The 21,088-nt window shown below is 39.1% G+C and overlaps 7 protein-coding genes across 13 annotated transcripts; 6 read left to right on the top strand and 1 right to left on the bottom strand.

Annotated features, from left to right (window-relative positions):
• The first annotated feature begins 4 nt into the window (after window positions 1-4).
• On the top strand, window positions 5-1,550 carry LOC148175549 (uncharacterized). The gene is made up of 4 exons (XM_088037933.1): window positions 5-587; window positions 633-830; window positions 875-1,210; window positions 1,260-1,550. Exons 1-4 carry the CDS (start codon window positions 5-7, stop codon window positions 1,454-1,456), a joined length of 1,314 nt encoding a protein of 437 aa, XP_087894059.1. The 3' UTR covers window positions 1,457-1,550.
• A 340-nt stretch (window positions 1,551-1,890) lies between these two features.
• Window positions 1,891-2,432, top strand: LOC148175548 (uncharacterized). Its single transcript, XM_088037936.1, has 2 exons — window positions 1,891-2,283; window positions 2,340-2,432. The coding sequence occupies exons 1-2, from the start codon at window positions 1,967-1,969 to the stop codon at window positions 2,347-2,349; spliced, it is 327 nt and encodes a 108-aa protein (XP_087894062.1). The 5' UTR covers window positions 1,891-1,966; the 3' UTR covers window positions 2,350-2,432.
• A 1,009-nt stretch (window positions 2,433-3,441) lies between these two features.
• LOC148175547 (ras-like GTP-binding protein RhoL) lies at window positions 3,442-4,736 on the top strand. Its single transcript, XM_088037935.1, has 5 exons — window positions 3,442-3,640; window positions 3,792-3,921; window positions 4,032-4,146; window positions 4,195-4,315; window positions 4,364-4,736. The coding sequence occupies exons 2-5, from the start codon at window positions 3,800-3,802 to the stop codon at window positions 4,570-4,572; spliced, it is 567 nt and encodes a 188-aa protein (XP_087894061.1). The 5' UTR covers window positions 3,442-3,640; window positions 3,792-3,799; the 3' UTR covers window positions 4,573-4,736.
• Window positions 4,737-4,993: 257 nt separating this feature from the next.
• LOC148175546 (uncharacterized) lies at window positions 4,994-5,946 on the top strand. The gene is made up of 4 exons (XM_088037934.1): window positions 4,994-5,158; window positions 5,218-5,471; window positions 5,518-5,581; window positions 5,629-5,946. The coding sequence occupies exons 1-4, from the start codon at window positions 5,108-5,110 to the stop codon at window positions 5,932-5,934; spliced, it is 675 nt and encodes a 224-aa protein (XP_087894060.1). The 5' UTR covers window positions 4,994-5,107; the 3' UTR covers window positions 5,935-5,946.
• A 148-nt stretch (window positions 5,947-6,094) lies between these two features.
• Window positions 6,095-13,524, top strand: LOC148175545 (cytoplasmic aconitate hydratase-like). Its single transcript, XM_088037923.1, has 11 exons — window positions 6,095-6,307; window positions 6,389-6,481; window positions 6,534-6,700; window positions 6,748-6,893; window positions 6,940-7,009; window positions 7,057-7,386; window positions 7,433-7,604; window positions 7,654-7,871; window positions 11,537-12,595; window positions 12,643-12,765; window positions 13,064-13,524. The coding sequence occupies exons 1-11, from the start codon at window positions 6,301-6,303 to the stop codon at window positions 13,361-13,363; spliced, it is 2,685 nt and encodes an 894-aa protein (XP_087894049.1). The 5' UTR covers window positions 6,095-6,300; the 3' UTR covers window positions 13,364-13,524.
• Window positions 13,512-16,643, bottom strand: Pgd (phosphogluconate dehydrogenase). Of its 2 annotated transcripts, none has more exons than XM_088037931.1 (4): window positions 16,539-16,643; window positions 14,564-15,291; window positions 13,829-14,335; window positions 13,512-13,779 (listed from the first exon to the last, which is right to left on the bottom strand). In XM_088037931.1, the coding sequence occupies exons 2-4, from the start codon at window positions 15,255-15,257 to the stop codon at window positions 13,577-13,579; spliced, it is 1,404 nt and encodes a 467-aa protein (XP_087894057.1). In that variant the 5' UTR covers window positions 15,258-15,291; window positions 16,539-16,643; the 3' UTR covers window positions 13,512-13,576. The 2 variants fall into 2 exon arrangements, with proteins under 2 accessions (XP_087894057.1, XP_087894056.1); XM_088037930.1 differs by lacking the exon at window positions 16,539-16,643 and adding an exon at window positions 15,585-15,695.
• A 128-nt stretch (window positions 16,644-16,771) lies between these two features.
• Window positions 16,772-20,798, top strand: LOC148175543 (uncharacterized). Of its 6 annotated transcripts, XM_088037928.1 has the most exons (10): window positions 16,772-16,919; window positions 17,014-17,207; window positions 17,259-17,441; window positions 17,493-17,663; window positions 17,820-17,897; window positions 17,958-18,100; window positions 18,152-18,187; window positions 18,239-18,895; window positions 18,947-19,549; window positions 20,366-20,798. In XM_088037928.1, the coding sequence occupies exons 1-10, from the start codon at window positions 16,909-16,911 to the stop codon at window positions 20,507-20,509; spliced, it is 2,220 nt and encodes a 739-aa protein (XP_087894054.1). In that variant the 5' UTR covers window positions 16,772-16,908; the 3' UTR covers window positions 20,510-20,798. The 6 variants fall into 6 exon arrangements, with proteins under 6 accessions (XP_087894054.1, XP_087894051.1, XP_087894050.1 ...); XM_088037925.1 differs by having other exon boundaries at window positions 16,773-16,919; window positions 17,820-18,100; window positions 18,155-18,187; XM_088037924.1 differs by having other exon boundaries at window positions 16,773-16,919; window positions 17,820-18,100.
• Window positions 20,799-21,088: the final 290 nt, after the last annotated feature.

The following is a 21,088-nucleotide window of genomic DNA, read 5'->3' as shown; positions in this document are numbered from 1 at the left end:
TTTTATGATGGAAATTAAACTCCTGTCGTGTCCTCTGTGTCTTAAGCCCCATTTCCAAGGCGTGGAGGCTTTGAGGTCGTCACTCATCAGTGTAGCGACTTCGAATTTATCGTGTCCGGTCTGTAACGAGTCGCTTCTCGGTTTGGATAAGTTAACAATCCATTTGTTTACTCACATTGCTGAAAACAACGAGAGCGAGCTCGCAAAGAAGGAGATCAACGAGAGTATCAACAGTGTTAACAGTTGCGTTGAAGATGGCCACATTAAGTGCGATATCTGCAACTTTACTTTTACCGATAGAACGATTTTGGATATGCACCAGAAGCTTTTACACCAAACTTTGCCTGATAAGAACACGGGACTTTATAGCTACCACTGTCATTTGTGTAGTAAGAAATTTAAAAAACGGGGGAGTTTGATGGTACATCTAAGAGTAGCGCACTACGGATTCGGCCATCAGACCCCGGAGAGCCCCATGGAGACCACCACGCCGAAGACCCACGATAACAAACAATGGGAATGCGACGTCTGTTCGAAAATGTTCACCACAAAATATTTTCTAAAGAAACACAAGAGACTTCACACTGGTAAAGACTCTCATAAACTCTTTAGATGTTGATGGTTGCTTTTAGGAGAGATGCCCTATTTCTGTGCACAGTGTAATAAGTCTTTTACTTTTCAACAGTCGTACCACAAGCACATGTTGTACCATTCTTCGGAGAAACCCTACGTGTGTAATGAGTGTGGACGCGCGTTTAAAGAACTGTCCACTTTGCAGAACCACGCGAGGATCCACTCAGGAGAACGACCTTTCGGATGTGAGACGTGTGGTAAGTGCCCCTTTGGTGGCGTTTCCCCACTGAATATCTTCCAGGAAAACGCTTCAGACAGAGAGTTTCTTATTTGGTCCACCAAAGAATCCACACCGGCGTCATGCCGTACAAATGCACAGCGTGCAACAAGAGCTTCCGGTACAAAGTCAGCCAGAGATCGCACAAATGTCCGATGTCGCCCCCAGGCTCTGTCGTTAAAGTCAGCGAGCCCGAGAGAACCACCGTTACCTCCAACGAGCCCAAATGCATCATGTCAGTGGACTACAATACTGGGAGTATAAATTTCATACAAACTGATTTAAAAGAGTACATGGAGCAGAGAAATGCAGAAAATTTGGTTGTGATGAAGGAAGAGAGTGCGAAAGAGGCGGAAAAAGGTAAAAATAGTTAGTTCTCTTCAGCAAGCGTCTGGTTGATTTTTTATAGCGTCCGTGCCTTCGTTTCCCACGGATCATCCAGATTTGTTTTCGATGGTGCTTTCGCCGTTGTTACCAGACGTTGAGTCTCTTTGTTTGACGAATCCGGCGATGGCAAATGCGGGGAAAAATGAAGATAAACAGTGTGAGAATCTGTTGAACGAAGAGTCGCTGAAGGAATTATTGTACGGTCCTGGAAATAAATGACCGATGATTCGCTTACTAACAGACTGTTCTAAAGAGGTTTATTCTAACTGCTTTTGTTGCTATTTTTTTTTTAATAAAGCTGCTTACAATTTGAGATTATTATTTTTTACTACGACCGTTTAATAATATAATTTTTTCGATTAATAATATAAGTATGAATAATAATGAATAGTTCACCGCCTTCAGCCAATCATAGGTAGGGATTTTTATAATTCACTGGTGCACTGAACCAATAAAAAACCCTTGGGTGGTTGCTATGACAATTTGCATTATTTCAAATCATCCGCGCTTATGCTAACCTATCACAGAAAAGAAGCAGCGTTACCATGGCGACAGTTGTTGATTCTCGTGATCTGATGCAGTTACAATTTCACGTTCTAAATCTAATAATTGCAGTGAACTACAGAGGGTTTTATATTAAAAAAATGGATAGTGATGATAGTGATTTGGAAAATTCTACTTCTCCCGTGATAACTAAAGCAGCAAAAGCAACAACGGCCGCTTTACTTTATGGAGACTACATACAAATCTTTCTTGGACTGGCGGAAGGACAAAAAAGCAAATTCGTTCTCGGAGTCTGTAGTTTTGGCTTATTTTGGAGAATTGGCTGATAAGTATAAATTTTCAACACTTTGGACTCAATATTCCATGTTAAGAAGCACTCTTGAAATTCATCATAATATAAAATTGGAAAATTACGGAAAACTAAGAGCATTTCTCAAACGCAAATCGCACGGATACAAATCAAAAAAAGCTAAACATTCACTTCAAAAGAGATATACAATTTCATCAAGAATGCAAATGACAAAATGTATTCGGCAACCAAGGTACAGTTTGTAAAACCTGCGTGACTAAAAATGTTAATAATGTTTTTTTTACTTAGGTGGCGTTAATTATGGGTGTCATGGGTGCCTGCCGGTGCAATGAGATGAAAGAAGTGAATATTCAGGATATTCAGGATTTAACGTCTGCAATATTAGTGACCCTACCAAACACAAAAAACAAGATAATTCGCAAATTTACAATACACAGGTGATTTTTATTAAATAATCAAGAAATACATTACTCTACGCCCTCCTGATGTTGCATGCCGTTCTTTTTTTCTCAATTATCAAAATGGTCGTTGCACAAGTCAAAGAATTGGAATTAACAAGTTTGCTTTTATGGGAAGACAAATTGCCACATTTTTGGATCTTCTTAACCCTGAATTGTATACTGAACAATCATTTAGGAGATCTTCAGCAACTTTACTTGTGGACGCAGGTGGCGACATCACGGCCTTGAAGAGACACGGAGGGTGGAGGTCCAGTACAGCCGTTGAAGGCTATATTGATGACTCAATGCAAAACAAATTGGATACGACAGAAAAAATTGTTCAGTCGGTACAAAATAACTCCACAACATCAAAGGAGAATTTAACGATGGACAACACCACACCATCTCTAATTATTACAAACCGTTAAAAGGGGTCAAAAATCAAGGGGTTAAAATCAAAATGGATTAAAGTTAAAATGTTCATTTGTAAAAATTTCACACTACTTGGTCGTAGAAAAAGTATAGTATGGTATTCGCAATTCACTCGGATGATTTGAATAATGACTACCATAATTGCTCATATAATAATATACTATTATCAATTCCCAATATTTTTTTAACTGAGAGTATTTTGACCTTCTGTCTATTTAAATCGCGACTTTTAAATACAATATAAATAAAATATAGTCATGCAGGAATGCATTACATTTCCATCTTTTGCATTCCAAAGTCTTTGAACAATAACAAAGACATCCGTCATAATGCAAGACCCGCCTAAAACAAACTAAACGTTGCTTATTTAATTCAGCAAACGTAGTGTAGCGACGAATGAATCATAAGTACGCCAGTGAAGTGTTTAAAATATCACCGACTCAATTAACAAATTATCAAAATAACTAAATGAAGCTAAATTAACGGAAACAGGTCACATAAATTCCGAAAAACCTCTCAGAGTCCATCACAGAGTCGGTAAACCAACACAATTTTACAAGTAAAACAGCGCTTCTCCTGATAATTCAAGATAAGAATTTCCTTTAAGATAATAAATGATACGATGTATGCTATTATTTAGTGTGACGTATTTTTATGACCACCTTAATTTATTCCAAGTGAAGTGGAAAGTGACGCCCAACTAGTTTTTCTAAAGGGGTAAGTTACTCATTTTGAGGTCGCGATGGAATACGTTGTAGCAGGAACGCCCTTTATACGTCACGCTATAGCTCACACGCGAATTGATAAAGGAATGTTAACAATATGCAACGTGACATGAAGCTCCACACATTAATTACTTATTTTTTAGCGTGAGACATGACTTCGCCGTCCATGGAAAACGTTAAAATTACGGTGGTTGGAGACGGCGTCGTTGGAAAGACATGTCTCTTAATTTCTTACACCAAAGACGAATTCCCTGACGAGTACGTCCCCACAGTGTAAGTAACAAATTTGTTTACTTTGTTACAACGGGAGCAGTGTTTACTAAAACGTATCAGTCTGAGTAAATAGAAACGATGGGTCCTGAATTAAAGTCCAAATTTCTTAGGTTTGAACACTACGGAGAAAACCTCACAGTGGATGGAGTCGATTATAACATGACCCTCTGGGACACCGCTGGACAGGAAGACTACGAAAGACTTCGACCTTTAGCGTACCCAAATGTAAACCGCATCGTCTCTTCTGCTGGTTATATTAATCTTTTCTTCTAGACGAAATGTTTCCTAGTTTGTTTCGCTGTCGATGACTCTTCGCCTTCGTACGAAAACGTTGCGGTTAAGTGGGTTCCAGAAGTAAGACACCACAACCCCCACACCCCTATAGTTTTAGTAGGTAGGTGCTAATACCACAATTCTAGCTAGAGACTCATCTCTTTTTTAGCCACGAAAATAGATTTAAGGGATGATCCGAGTATAAGATGTTATACGGTGCAAGACGGCCGGAAACTGAAGAAGAAAGTCAGAGCCCAAGGATACGTTGAATGTTCGGCCAAGACAAGAGAAGGGCTAAAAGAAGTGTTTATTGAAGCGATAAGGGTTTACAAAAAGACCAAAATCAAGCCCAGACAAGTCAATTGTGTTTTATTGTAGAATAATGATATTAATCAAATTTCGTAACATATTACTGCACTAATTGCTAAAAATTAGCCCGCCGCTGTAAAGATGAGTAATTAAAATTTGGCTTTTTCTCGTTTGCTGCCTTTTTATACTAGGAAAACGTGTAACGGATATTAAAATGTATATTTCATGCGAAAGGTCTTTTTATTTGCCCTTTTGTGTATTGAAAGAATTGCATGATTGTGCTAAAACTAGACAAAAATCTATTGTGTAAGAGATAACTTCTCTATTGTTTGATTTATTATCAATTATCATCTTCCATTGTGCGACGAAATCCAATATTATGAAAAAAAAATAAAATCAAAAAATGATTGTTATGCAACCAATTATACACAAACAGCACCCTAATAAAATTCAAAAAATAATCGAGTAGGTACTGTTGTTTAAATGTCATTTTAAAGACAGTTGTAGACAATTTTGACAGTGTAATTTCTCAACAATTCTTATTCAAATTTGCCAAAAAAAGAAAGAAATTTGTCTATTTTTGTACTATTTCGTCCAATTGAAGATGTCGGAGACCGCAGAATTGAACGCGCTACTCACAAGTTACTCTGTCCAGGTAAAATTGTTCCTATCCTTTTAGAGCGAAAGTGACGCTAAACACCTTTTCTCATCCAGGAAAACGCTCTGGAAGAGTCCACCCGCCAGAAAACCGAACAGTATAAGCAATACCAAGAGGCTCTCCGAGATTACACCGCTCTAAAAAAATCACTTTTGGAAGTGGAAGAAAAGCGCCAGGCGACTCACGCGCGGTTCGAGGAGGCTCTAAAAAAGAAAGATCTCCTCAATAAGCTTTTGACAACACCAAATTTGAAAATTAAAAGTTTCCAGAAAGATATCTCAGAGATCTACCAAACAATGACCCAAGATTCGTAAGCCACCGGTTTTACCTCTTTCACTAATCTAATTTGAGTCTAGGGATGATTTCATCAATGCGGTTGCTAGCTCTGTGGCGAAATTACAAAACTTGGGGAAGGAATTCGTGAGGGAATTTTTCACAGTAAGACTCAAATTCACGGTTTTTTGAAGGATGAAGTGGCCATACGAAAAAGTAAATGTGATTGCGATGAAAAGATCACAGCTTTGTTGCAAAATATCGAGGAGAAACAATACAAGTACGATTCGTTGTCAACTGACCAATTCGAAGATATGGTGGTTGCTTTCAACTCAGGAAAACAGTTAAACGGGTTTTATGACCACGACAAGATGAGTAAAATGAAAGAGAAAATTCTCGAGAGCGAACAGCAAATGCTGCTGATGAAGAAGAACATCGAGTTTTTGCAGCAAAGGAATCAAGAAGCGAAAATGCAGTTGTCGGCGTTTAGTTTAGATTAAGCAGAAGTTGGTTCGTTATTTATGGTTTTCAATTATGAATAGTTTCTTTAGATAACAGTTTACTTACTTTTTTGTGGGCCCCAATTTGGTTGGGCCCGGCCCTGTTTGCTTGCGTGTAATCTAACCTCACACAAAAAGAGTAAAGTACATCCATAAAAAATAAAACAACATAACCTGTGAGTGGCACTCGAGGACATTTAAATGTTGTTGTAACACTTCCTTTGACCCTAACAAACAAGTGATACGTTATCAGATATTTGTTAAAAAATTGTGTGGTGTTGGTCAGTGGTGGTTTTTAATTAGATAAATACTTTTCGATTATTTTTGTTATTCTAGAATTGCTACGTGACTTTCAGGTTGTAAATCATGGCCGGTAAGTTAAGACAATCGTCGTGTTAATTTACTTAAATTTCCAGAATTATGAGGTGAATTTGTTCTAATTTTTCCATTTCAGCGAATCCCTATAAACAGCACCTTAAGGCGCTAAATGTGGGGTCAAAAGAGTTCAAATATTATGATCTCCCATCTTTAGATCAAGCAAAATATGGTAATTAAATGAAAAGTCATGGTAATGTTTTAATTTGTTGAATGTGAATTAGATCGCTTGCCTTATTCAATCAGAGTGTTGTTGGAATCGGCCGTTCGGAACTGTGACGAATTCCAAGTCAAAAAGCAAGATGTGGATAACATTCTCAATTGGCAGTCCACCCACACCACTGAAGGGGGCATTGAAATACCCTTTAAACCAGCTAGGGTTATTCTGCAGGTAAAGTTGGCCTTGTTGAAGGCGCTGTGATTTTAATTGTCCCGTAGGACTTCACCGGAGTCCCCGCAGTCGTAGATTTCGCCGCAATGCGTGACGCTGTTAAATCCTTAGGAGGCGATCCAGAAAAAATCAATCCTTTGTGCCCCGTTGATCTCGTCATCGACCACTCCGTTCAGGTGGACTTCGCCCGATTGTAAGTTCCACTCATCCACTTTCAGACTTACTTAGCCATATTGTAGATCCTCAGCCTTGAAAAAGAACGAAGATCTCGAGTTTGAGAGGAACCAAGAGCGTTTCACATTCTTAAAAGCAAGTCACCTATTCCCCTTGATCATTTTTTGACTTTTTTGTTGCAGTGGGGGGCTAAAGCGTTTGATAACATGCTCATTGTGCCACCAGGAAGCGGCATTGTTCACCAAGTCAACTTAGAATATCTAGCTCGCGTTGTGTTCTCTGGACAAGAAAATTCCATCTTATATCCCGATACTGTGGTTGGGACCGATTCACACACAACCATGATCAATGGTTTAGGAGTTCTTGGATGGGGCGTCGGTGGTATTGAAGCGGAAGCAGTTATGTTGGGGCAATCCATTAGCATGCTGTTACCCGAAGTCGTGGGATATCGCTTGTTTGGAGAATTGGGCCAATACGTCACCTCTACTGACTTAGTGCTTACAATAACTAAAGTACGTTTCTTTTTACCTCACGGTTAAACTCAGTAACTCTTTTTAGCACTTAAGACAGTTGGGAGTCGTCGGAAAATTCGTCGAGTTCTACGGACCTGGAGTCGCGGCGTTGTCGATAGCCGATCGCGCAACGATAGCAAACATGTGTCCTGAATATGGGGCCACTGTGGGGTTCTTCCCCGTTGATGAGCATTCTTTGAACTACTTGAGACAAACAAGTGAATATTTTGGATTTGTAAGACGAAGATGTTATGGTGAGAATTTCAGGTCGATCTGAAGATCAAATCAAACTTATTGAGACGTACTTGAGGGCTACCAAACAATTGAGGAATTATTCGTCGGAGGAAAACGAACCCGTTTTTAGTCAAACTGTCAGCTTGGACTTATCGACTGTTGTGTCATCTGTGAGTGGACCGAAGAGGCCAAACGATCGCGTGTCTGTTTCGGGGATGAAGACCGATTTTCAGGCTTGTTTAAGCAATAAGGTAAAAAACATCACATTGCGGATTTTTTTGTTTCGATTTAAATTTATCAGTTCTATTTTCTTCATACTAGATCTGCTTTTCATAACCATTATGAAAAATGCAAGAATTTTAGTGTAGTGGAAGAAATTATGAAGCGGAAAATAATTATAATTTTTTGATTGTCACTTAATGCATCATCTATACGCAACTGAATAATTTGATCATGGGATAAAGTTATGTCAATTGACGACATTTAAATTAATAGACCGTCCTATCTTTGAAAACAAGTTGTTCTATATTTCACTTTTAATTAAGCAACAAAATATAATCCTGCTCAACAACTTTAAAAGGCAAAATCGGACAGTGCTATTTTATTTCCGTTGTGCAGTGGCTGGCAGTCAACAAAACCAAGAGACCATTCAAACCAGTGATACTCAAACAATATATATCAGCTAGCTCGATGTAGTCTTCAAGTTTCATAACATTGGTGGTCGCGTTCGCTTTTTTCGGGGATGACAAAATCACCAACGATTGGTTGTTTCCACCCAGTGATGATGCAAAAAACAACACCGGACAAAAAACACCAAACATTAATGACTACAATTTTTGTTCCATACAATGATGAGCAGATTTCATTTAGCCACATTATTAACAGCTTTATGAATGAAATCACAAAAAGCTGCAATAATGTCGGAGAAATAAAACCAGTATGGGGCGGTAGCAACAGGAGGCAAATGCAAACACGAGATGATTACAGACCGGTGATGATTGACTATTGACATCACCTGGTGGGAATCACCTCATGTTCACTACCTTTTCCGTAATTGGGCATAAAATCACAGCACAGATCTTAGGGTGAATCACCGGACAAGTCCAACCCAGTGATTGCGGATGTAAAATCACTCGGACCGAATTTGCCTGATTATTCCATCCTATTTTTCGGTCTACGGACGAAAATGAGATGATTTCGAACCGGTGATGGTTTAATTTCGCATCAACTGTCAAAAATCATCTCATATTCAACATGATGCGAAACCTCTGAATGACGAATTTGATAAAACAGGCGCATAAACTCATCCCAGTGATGATTAAAATCGCACCAACTGAGCCAAGTTTACCCAACTGTCATACCGTGATAGATGTCTTTGGAATGATGTGATGATTTGGGAAAACACGAGATGATTTCTAACCGGTGATAATCAAACACATCACTGGATAAAAATCACCTTATATTCTTCCAATTGAAAATGGTCTGAGATTTCAGTCTCATTTAACCTCATTACCAGCAGCTTTATGAATTTTAAAATCACCTAAAACTGCGGTAATGATGCCAAATATAGCCTGCAGTTTCATATGAAACGAATGAAATGATGTGAATAATGAAAAACGAGGAGCGTTTACCACCCAGTGACGATTAAATTTTCGTCAATGGGCGGAAAATACCCGCCGTTGATCACGGCAGTGTGAAGCGATAAAGAAGACCATGAAGGGAACAACACCCAGTGATTTATTAAAAATAACCAACAAGATGTAGTTCGCCTGACAGTAATCAGTAATTTTCATTTTGGTTGCCACTATTTTTGTTGCCCATTTTCAAAAACGCCATCGAATGAACTAAGCCCAGTGATGTATGGTAACATAAACTTAACCAAGTTCACCCAACGGAGAGATTGATTTTTTTTGACGAAAAAACTTGAATAACTCTTTGCTTCGACCACCGCACTCGATATTCACCACAGTGACTTTTTCACAAACTGAAGAGAAAACGGACCTGAGGGGCATTTTGTAGCAATTTTGGTCCCTCCTCTAAGAAAGAAGGGTGGTAGTGGGGTAGGGTGGGGCCGTTCCCTTTTTCATTACCTATTCTTGGAAAACTTAGGTTTCTAATTATTGTTTCGTAATTGTAGAAATTAGCATATTGTTTGCCAACATTTTTTTCATGACTTTTTGAGGTTTTTAGATTTATGGGGTTTTTAATTCAAATTTCAACTCGTTCGGATGATGTTTAATTAGAAAAAAAAAGAAAATCGCAATTAATCGTCGCAATTATCGTGTTATCAACTTCGCATTTTTGTCTTATTTGATAACGAATCTAAAAAAGTGCTATCAAATATTCTCAGTTGTACAAATTTCAATTCTACAGGTGTCCCAGAACTCGTGACTCAGAGAAAACAAGCTTATGCAGGCAACAATTCTGAACCAAAATTTCGAAACAAACGTTTTTTATCTCAAAAAATAATCAAGCTAAGGCGAAAAAACGGTAGCCAATCCCGATGCAGAACAGGATTTGAAATTCGGTAACTATGGACACATACTATCCTTCATTGGTCAGATGAAAATTACACTCTCGTTGCCTAGGATACTTTACTCCATCTCTAAAATTAGCTTCCGGGATTGGTTGTTAATTTTTTATACTTTTTCGATTACTATTAAACTTAATCAATTTTTTTTTTAAATTTACCATCTTTATTGCTGTCGGTACGCTCCCTTGCTCTATGGGTCATCAGTTCTGGGACACTCTGTATAGCCATGCTTGATCTTATCACAAACTTTTAGGTCACTTTTATCAACATGAATTGAACTTCGAGTTCCTCACCAAGCTTTTGTTTTAAACCACGCCATCAAACGAACTGATCCCAGTGACGTTTTTTAGCACCATCACTCAAAACCAGTTCATTTAACAGAATAGAAATTTTCACAATTCGTCTTCAATTTTCGTCTTCTGATGTAGTTTCACAAATACAGTAAGGCAACTACGGCTGTGATACGTTAAAAACTCACACATCACACCTGTAGTTCCTTAAATGCATTTTATGAAATATCGAACGAATCACAAGAGTTGGAATGCCAACAACATATTTCTTTGGTGAATCTAGCTTTATGACGTGCTAAATTAATCATAAGATAGATCACCAAAGAAATATAAAGTAGACGTTTGGTGGTGCACTACTTTTGATGGACTTTCTTCGGAAATTTTAAAGGGGACGTATTTATAGATGTTACTGTGGACTTTTACTGACATTGGCATGGTCATTATCAAAAATTCCAATGTTTAATTGTTTGGAGTTTGTGGTCGTTTCATTCAAGAAATTCGAGTGAAGCCAGCCTTGTTTTTGTCCTTGCATCACAAAGTATCGCTTATTTTTGCAGTGTAATACGTCCTTCTGTACAATTTTTAGAACATTTTTATTCCGGGCCTGAAATTCAACCTAATCATCGACTTGGTTTTTGGTGCAGGATCGAAATAATTTAAAATATGCAGAAGTATTTTTATCCAATTATCTCTTTGTTTGCTAACAGTCAAGTTTGATATGAATAGTTACCATTTTATTTACATAATTTCGGAGAAAATTTAACCTTTGTAATTAGAAACTCGTTAAGATTAAGCGTCCGTTTATTTGGAAAGAATTTGTGAATTACGGCACTAATGAGAATCTAATCGCATCCTTCAAATTGGCAACTTGTTTTCGCATTTCAACAAAATGCAAATTTCTCTTTTATTTTGTGTTTTTTTCGTTGTAAAATATCATTATTTGAAACGCCTTTTTGTCACTGGAATCAAAAAGCTACCAAAATCTGTCAATCAAATCTTTATTTTCATGCGTTTTTTCTGCATTAGTAAAAAGTGCATGTTTTGATCAAGATTTCAGTCTTTTTACATAATAATGACTCTTTTTTTTGTTCAGATCGGTTTCAAAGGCTTCGGTATCTCCCAGGCCAAACTCACCACCGAAGCCAAGTTCATGTACGACAGTCAGCAATACACGCTAAAACACGGCAGCGTCATAATCGCCGCCATAACGTCCTGCACCAACACCAGCAACCCGAGCGTGATGCTGGGCGCCGGTCTGCTAGCAAAGAACGCCGTCGCCGCCGGTCTCACCGTCGCTCCTTACATCAAAACGAGTCTTTCGCCGGGTTCAGGCGTCGTCACGTACTACTTGAAAGAATCCAAGGTGATCGACGCCCTCACCCAACTAGGTTTTGACATCGTGGGCTACGGCTGTATGACATGTATAGGAAACAGCGGTGGCATCGATGAGAACATCGCAAATGCCATCGAACAAAACGATTTGGTTTGTTGTGGAGTTTTGTCAGGAAACAGGAACTTTGAAGGGCGCATCCACCCTAACACCCGAGCGAATTACCTAGCGAGTCCTTTGCTGGTGATTGCGTACGCGATCGCTGGAACTGTCGATATAGATTTCGAGGTGGAACCTTTGGGAAAGCGTCCCGACGGCTCTCCCATCTTCCTGAGGGATATCTGGCCCACCCGCAAGGAAATCCAAGCGGTCGAGCAGAAACACGTCATTCCCGCGATGTTCCAACAGGTTTATTCGCAAATTCAGCAAGGCTCGGCAAGTTGGCAAGCTTTGAACGCGCCTTCTGGTATCTTGTACCCTTGGTCTGAAGCGTCGACTTACATTAAAAAACCACCGTTCTTCGATGGCATGACCAAGAATTTACCAACTCCGGTTGGAATCAATGGAGCTCGAGTTTTGCTGTTTTTGGGGGATTCCGTCACGACTGACCATATAAGTCCAGCGGGTTCCATCGGACGCAACAGTCCAGCCGCGAGATATTTGGCGCAAAGAAATTTGACTCCGAGGGAGTTCAACAGTTACGGATCGCGACGGGGAAACGATGCTGTCATGGCGAGGGGGACATTCGCCAATATTCGACTTGTTAACAAGTTTATGAGCAAAGCGGGCCCGAAGACGCTCTACCTGCCCACGAATGAAGAGGTAAATCAAAAAAATTAAATTGGAAATACATAACTTTCGTTTTTTAGATGGACGTTTTCGACTGTGCCGAACGCTACAAATCGGCGCAAACACCGCTCATTATCATTGCTGGAAACGATTACGGTTCAGGGTCCAGCAGAGATTGGGCCGCCAAAGGTCCATACTTGTTGGTAAGTTGGTAATCCTGATTTTACCTGTAACGCAAGAGTGAAACTAATGAGTTTCTGATAGGATGTTTATTGCTTTTCTGAGCTCTTTTTCTCAGTAGGCCCTGTCGTCTAATTTACATTAAAGTGACTTTTCTAAACAACTGCAATTTACTAACTGAACCGTAAAAATTCGTCTTTTTCGCGACAAGAATTTTCAAGTTGCGTCATAGCAACCGCGACGACTTGAAAAAATTGTTAGTGGACTTAGAAATTACTCTTTTGTTTCAATGCAGCTTTGATTATCTTAAAATTTTTTCAGGGTGTTAAAGCAGTTATCGCGGAATCGTTTGAGCGCATTCATCGTTCAAATTTGGTAGGAATGGGAATTGTACCCCTTCAGTTTTTGCCAAACCAAAACGCCGAATCTTTGGGCTTGACTGGAAAAGAAACGTACAGCATTCAGTTGCCGCAAGAATTGAAACCTGGTCAAAAGATTACAGTTGCGACCGACGCCGGAAAAAGCTTCCAGGTTTTGTTGAGATTCGATACTGAGGTTGATTTATTGTTTTACCGCCATGGAGGTATTTTGAATTATATGATCAGGAAAATCGCATCGTAAATAATCAAAGGAAATGGAATATGTGTCATTTGTTCATTACTTAAGTCTATAGGGAATATTAAGTAAACTTAAATTTCTTGTTGGGGTTAGAATGCATGGGCTTGTTTACTTATATTTTTAAAACGTTATATTTTATATCACAATAAAACCAGTTATAACAATACTGTATTGACATAAAACTACAACCGATCAAAAAAGATTAAATTATTATAATTAAGCATTGTATGAAGAAGAAGAGACGTTGCCGCCGTGTCCGGTCCAGTTGGTGTGGACAAAAACACCTTCTTTTCCAAGAAGTTCGTAAGTATGAGCGCCGAAGTAGTCTCTTTGAGCCTGCAGAAGATTCGCCGGAAGACGTTCAGAGCGATAGCCATCGTAGAAGGCCAACGCCGTGCTCAAAGCTGGGGTTGGCACACCTGAAAACAACTCCTAGAAACCTCTTAAAAAAAATTCACGACTACTCACCTAATTTGATCGCAGTGGTAATAACATTCCTCCAACTATTCTGCGCCTTGGTGATTGCGTTCAAGAAGAACGGCGCCAACAACAACGACCGAAGATTGGGGTCTCTATCAAAAGCTAGCTTAATCTGACCCAAAAACACGGAACGAATGATGCAGCCTCCACGCCACATCAAAGCAATGGAGCCGTAATCCAAGTCCCAGTTGTGCACTTGGGCGGCCTCCCGAAGGAGCATGAAGCCTTGAGCGTAGGAGACGATTTTACTAGCGTAGAGAGCCTGACGGAGATCCTCCAGGAATTGTCTGGCATCTCCTGAGAACTTCGCCGTGGGTCCTGGAAGGACTTTGCTGGCGATTTGGCGCTCGGCTTTGATAGCAGAGAGACAGCGACTGAAGACGGCTTCACCGATCAAGGTCACGGGGATGCCGTAGTTGAGGGCGGCGATGGCCGTCCATTTTCCGGTGCCCTTCTGGCCGGCGGTGTCGCGAATCTTCGGGAGCAAGTACTGACCTGGAAAAAATGCAAGTTTGAACATGACTCAACATAATGTATTCACAGTTTCAAGGCCAAACAATGGATAATCATCTTTAATTGTTGACTTTGTTTTTTAGTGCCGCATCCCGGAAACGAGGATTTATGGGTAACATTTTTAGTTACGCAACCAACAATACACCCCTCGATTTAGTATCATCCAGGAAAATGCGTTATCATTACCAAATAGCAGTTTAGTAAACTAACCATCGGAGTCCTTGTAGCGCAAAATATCCTTCGTGATATCAATTAGAAAGCTGTCGAGCTCCCCTTTGTTCCACTCATCAAAAGTGTCTGCCATCTTCCCCTGATCAATGCCCAACGCCAACATCAAATGGTAAACCTCCCCGATGAGCTGCATGTCTCCATACTCGATGCCATTGTGAACCATCTTTACAAAATGCCCAGCACCGTCGCTCCCAACCCAGTCACAACACGGTTGCCCATCAGTCTTGGCCGCTGTACTCTGGAAGATCTCTTTGATATACGGCCACGCTTCTTTGTTTCCTCCAGGCATCAAACTCGGCCCATATCTAGCCCCATCTTCACCTCCAGAAACTCCCGCTCCGACAAATCTGAGCCCTTTAGCTTCCAACTCTTTGCAACGTCTTTGGGTGTCGATGTATTCCGAGTTGCCCCCGTCGATGATGATGTCCCCTTTTTCGAGATGTGGGACCAGTTGGTTAATGAAACTATCGACTGCATCTCCGGCTTTGACCAGAAGCATGATTCGTCGTGGTTTTTTGAGTTTCGAGGCCAAATCTTTGATGGATTCGGCGCCGAGGATGCTTTTGCCCTTAGCTTCATTGGCTAAGAAAGCGTGGACTTTTTCAACGGAGCGGTTAAAGGCTACGACAGTAAAGCCGTGGTCTGCCATGTTGAGGATTAGGTTTTGGCCCATGACGGCCAAACCGATTAAACCGATGTCGCCTTTCCTGGAAATTGATTAGCGGTTTAGAAATCAGAGCTGACCTTTAACTAGACTGTAATTTAGCAAGCGGCCCACTTTTACTTTTTTATCCTTCTGTCATTGTTTATGTTTTTGTTGCATAAGAAATATAGGCGTAAATCTAAATTATAGTACTTATTTTAGCTCAAAGTGATCTCATCATGATCATTACATTACAACCTGCCACCTCCCACCTCCACTTATGATGCAGCAAAAAATAAAAAAAACTAATTAGCACTTCCAAAAAGTGTCTCTTTGAAATTATGTTAAGTAAATTACCCTTGTGCCATTGTCGCCACTGAATCACTACGATCTAAGTTCAAAAATGGAATTATTATCAGGAATGCACTTATGCACGTTCGCACGCGTTGTCGATTACAAACTAACGTTTTTCAGTTAATTGTTAAAACTTAGCAATCAAAGGAATCATGCCCATGCCCCTCTATCCTCTATCTTTAGTGGTTATGGAAAGTCACATTGAGCGCAACATTGAAGGTCAATGATAAACGTGAATGATTGGTGATATTAAGATTACCATCATTAAAACGGTTAAAATCACGCTCGACACACGTTGTGGAAAATGATGACACGTCGGTAAAATATGGTAGGCAACCCCAACGATATGGGTGCAACATGGGTGGACGCGTTGGAAAGAAAATCGGGTTTTCCAGTATCACGTTTTGAAGGTCGTAAATCGAAATAAATACGCAAAGTCATGTTCGCAACATCACAAAATTTCGTCTCCAATCTTCATTTGATAAATTTCTGATTGTAGTAGGCACACGAAACGCAAAGTCATGTCTCAGCTGATCGGTTATTGTATTTTAATTTTATAAGCGTAATCACGTTGTCATGAAAAGTTTACGTTTTCTATGATACATTGAAATGTTATTAACATTGATCATTGAAATAAAAAAATGTTGAGATTTTTTTGTTTAAAAATGGTGGATGCGCCGGGAGAAATCGATATAATTAGATTTTAATGTCTTGTTGAGTCAAAAGCTAAATTTTTGGACTTTGGCTGTGATTTTTTTTGAAATTAATTAATTTATATACTTTTTATTGGCTAGTTATGACACCATCACAATAAAATAATGAAATAAGTTGAGTGAGAACTCACAGTGGCGGAGTAAACGTTGTTGGATTAACAAAAAAATTGAAAAATTCTTGGCACTCATAAAGTTACAAGCGCTTAGACAGGCGTTTATAAAACCATTCTGATAAAAATCGTACCTCAATCCTCTTCATTAGATCGAAATGAAGACTAAATTCGGACTAAATTTCTCGGTTACGCCACTGTAGACGCACGCGCAATCACAAAACATTCAAAACGTTCAATTGTGTTGTGGTGTTGTGAACAAAACAGTAACCATGGAATCATGTTCATTTATTTAAAAAGTAAAATGGCGACGTTTCTCAAGGAGTTAATAAATGTACAAAAAAATGAACAAAATAAACAAAATTAGCGCTAAAAACGCGCTTGCGCAGGCGTTCTTTTTTCCGATCTCCATCTCTATCATCCATTTTCACTTCCCCGCCATTCCTTTCTTGCTTTGTTTTCGCTTCTCGAATCTCCGTCGTTTATGAATGGTGGAAACAAAAAATGAGCGAAGCGTAAGTAATTTTCACCTAGAGACGCATCTGTTTTTTTGTTACCATAAGATACGTGAGCATGGGTAAGCCGTTTTTACTATTTTTGTTTTCTTAGCATTGACGAAGAATTGTTAGGAGGCGAAGACCTAGATGATGATTACGATATCACAGATGAGCGAGAAGCGGCCCTTCTTCAGGATGATGACTACTCTGGGAGGAAAAAAGAGGAAGATTATTGTGACGAACGTGACGTTCTCGATCTGGATCTAGAAACAGAATTGCTGGACTTTGACGAAGACTTTGAAGAAGGTGATCATCCACGAGTTTAAGAAATGACATCTAACATAACCCTACTTTTAGAGAAACTTGACTATGAAGAAGAGGAAAGGGAGGAGGAGGAGGAGAAGAAAGAGACTAATCCTGAGGAGGAAGAAAACGCAGTGAAGCAGATCCCAAATATTTCCAAGGCACCCACACCCACTCTTCCTGTGAAAACTTTTAACGCGGTTAAGAGACCAGGGCCCCCAGTGAGGCCAAACCAAGGTCAGTATCTCCGTTTGGAGTACGCGGATCTAACAATTTGTTGATGTTTAGTGCCCCAAAATGCCTGGAATGCAAATAGAGGCGGAAGAAACGAAAAGTGGAAGAGGGGAAATGGACGCAACTTCCAGACACGACAACGAAATGTTCCGCAACGGAGACGAAACGGAACGGTCTTGATCAATCCCAGATATGAAGGAACGGTCCACCTCAACGATAATAACGGTAAATTTTATTTGTTGTAAGGTTAGAAGGACGTAGGGATTTTTGACTCTTGGGTTGGTGCACAGCGACAAGCTGTCTTCTCATTGGTCAATCTACATATTGACAGTTTTTGAATCACACATGGCCGCCTTAGTTAACAATTACTTTTCTGTACAGCACGTCTAGCGTGGGATAGCCCCCAGCGCCCCCAACCCACTCCTTACGTCCAACCGTGGTCTACAAGGGACACTTTAGGTACCTGCGATCCTAATTTACTAGTATCTAATATAATGACAGGAATTGTGAACACATTAGCGCATACGCCCCCAAATCTCTTACTACCGATGCCTCAGAATCAGAATTTTTATCAGCCCCCACCAACCAATTATGAGCCCCGAATGTCTTTTGAACCTCCACCGAAGATCGCGGAAAGTCGACCAATGAAGCCTTCTTATCAGGTAAATTTCAATACAGAGTGTTTGAGTGAAACTTATTGTTTGTTGGAACAGCAGGGCTCGGGGTGGGATTACAATAAATTTAATCAGGTTAATTAGATATAGAGGGATTTTGAATCGGTTGTACAACAATTTTTTTAGGCACCACGAAATCAGATGCTTCCCTCGTCTTCCTTTGGGAGAAACAATCAGCAGTTCAACCAGCAGATCCCAAAGATGCCGGGGCCTTCTGCATCTTACACAAATTACACTAATTATGGTGCAAACAATGATAATTTGCCTCCTAAGAGATTACCGAACATGCAGTATGACAACAAAATCACACCCTATAAGTACAATAGCGGTCAAAATTATAATAATTTCTCACAACAGAACAATTTCCAAAACAGAAACGCTAATTATGTGCGCAATAATGAATATCAAAACAAAAGTGTTGGTGTTAATTACGAGATGAAAGAACAAAATTTTAACTATCCTCCTCCTGGTTATAATCCAAATCAGAACAGTTTAGGTCAAGAAAATCAAAATTTCAACCAAAGTTTAAATAAATTCCAAAATAATACCCAACAGGGTTTCAGAAAAGATTTTAACAAACCCGTAAATGTTACCAATCAAATATCGAATAATCCATCTAATTTTGGCATACAAATCGAGGACTATCAAACAAATAAGAATGTAAAACAACAAGGCAATAGACGTGGTTTTACGGCCTTAACCTCGACAAAACCTGACTTGCCTGAGAAAAAACCAAGGCCTAATGAACCAGAGACAGTTAAACCTCAAGAAAAAGTGGAAATTGTAAGTCGAAAAACTGTTCTTTCTTCCATTGTTGTAATCATGCTTTCGAAGGTTGAACAAGACGAGGATGAAGAAACCAGACTGTACCGTCTCAAGATCGAGGAGCAAAAACGCGAACGTGAGAGGATTCTTAAAGCGAAAGAAGAACGAAGAAAGCAAATGCTGGCCCAAAAACAACAAAAAGAAGAAAACAACCTCAGAATTCCAACAGTCTCTACACCTAAATTTACCAAACCTAATAATTTCAATGAGAAGTTTGTAAAAACAAACAAATGGGGCTCTGAGCAAAGTCAACCTCCTCCTAAAGTCTTGTCACCTCCGGAGTTTTCTCATGCTTCCGATGACTTGAATCTCACTTTTAAAGTTTCGAATGTTCAATCAATCAAAAATCCTCAGAAGAGTGAATCGACGAGCGGGTTTATGACAAACAGGGTTGTGGTTGTTAAAAACGCAAAGTCTGGAATGCTGGCCAATTCCGAGGTTGCTAAACCTCCAGAGACGAATGAGGGGTTTTCCAATTTCTTCAATAATCGTAAAGTTGTGAAGAAAGATTCCGGTTTGTTGAATACGAGGCTCGTTGTCGTTAATAATTTATCGACGAGTGTTACTCAGGACAAGTTGATGGCTTTGTCTCATGGCATTGGCGAAATTGAGGTAAGATTTTTAAAATGTCGACTTTTGGTGCAGCTCTTCTGTAATTTTCTCTTTGTCGTTTAGTAAAGCGTGCGCAGCGAGTTAAGGTTCCCAGCTCTCTTCGGTAGTATTAAGATTTTCAGTAAAAAATATTCCGTTTTATTAACATTAGTTGTTTTATTAATGCAAACTACGTGTCTTACAGGCTGGAGTTGTCTTCTTCCCTTTTTTGAGGTATTTTTTCTGATAATCATCTTCGTTATAGTGATTACATAACCCGATATTACAAACTAATTAAGATTGTAATGCAAAAAACCGTCATTACATAAATTATCCGAAGGTTGATCTTGGTGTTTATTTATGGTGGCAATCTTGAAACGGATCTGCCAGTTTGTTATCCCTAGATGAAGAAGTTTTTTAAGAGGATCCTATTTTTAGAGATATTTATTGACGTAACTGTGATATTTCGTTGTGATTTTTACCAGAGGAAGGTGTTCAGTCTATTTAAGAAGTCCAATTTTTCCTGAATTTCCCCGAAGTCTGACCATGATGCGATTTAAGTAAAGCAGTATTCATCATTTTTGAGAGTTTGTCTGTGATAATTAGTTATTTAACAAGTGGTCTAGTCATCCATGAGATCTGCTCGGCACGTCGTGTTATTGAACCCTACTGATTAACATCAACGTGACATTTTCAGTTTTACATGTTTTTTTTTGACATTTTGACAGACATCACTACGAATCAATAATATAGCTTTTGGCTATAATTTATAGAACAACAATATACTTTTCCGCAGCTGTCGATTTCTCCTGATTTACTTGATAATTACATTTTCAGAAGCTTCGCGTGGATAAGCAAGAGCGACAAGCAACGATTCTATTTAAATCAGTTGCAACCGCTCATGCATTTTTTAAGAAATACCAACGACGCATTCTTGATGATTTGTCTGTGATAGAAGTTAAGTTAGAACCAATGCTGTAAGAGTTTAATGTTAGACTAGATATAATTTTAAGTTCTCAGGTAAGTTCAAACCGTGTTTAATGAAATTGTTCTTTTTTAATCGTTTTTTTTTCAAGTTATTTGCGTTCAGTTTTGAATTTTTTTATTGTTGCGTTCCTTTATATCATTTTTAGCGCAATTGTTGTCATTGAATTGGTTTCTTTATACTGTTTTCATTGCTTTCATCCATTTAGTAATGGGATTTATTTTTATAAAGTGACCACTGTATAAATCTTTGTAATCTTTAAAAATATAATTATTGTGAAGCAGAGTCGTTTTTTCTTGACCTTCCGTGCATTGTTGTTTGTTTTACGTCCACAAACACGTAATTTATGGCAGTTTAGAATGTGTATAATTTCTAGTTTTGCCACATTTTTTCCTCGCCGTTTGTGTATCGTTAATCGTAAAAAAATTGTGATTCTGCGTAACCCAGCGTGCTAGAAACTTGAACTTTGATCGTTAACACAAGCTAGCTTTCTAATTTAATATCTGGTACGAGCGATACTTCAATATTTTGGTCTCAAAAATGTAAAAAACCCACAGATGTATTCATAGGAGAAA

Source organism: Gnatocerus cornutus, chromosome 5 (assembly GCF_029298725.1).
Source record: "Gnatocerus cornutus isolate USDA-ARS CGAHR chromosome 5, icGnaCorn1.1, whole genome shotgun sequence".
In the NCBI taxonomy this organism is placed as follows: domain Eukaryota; kingdom Metazoa; phylum Arthropoda; class Insecta; order Coleoptera; family Tenebrionidae; genus Gnatocerus; species Gnatocerus cornutus.
Note: the sequence above shows the minus strand (reverse complement) of the source record. Positions and strands in the feature narration are given on the sequence as shown.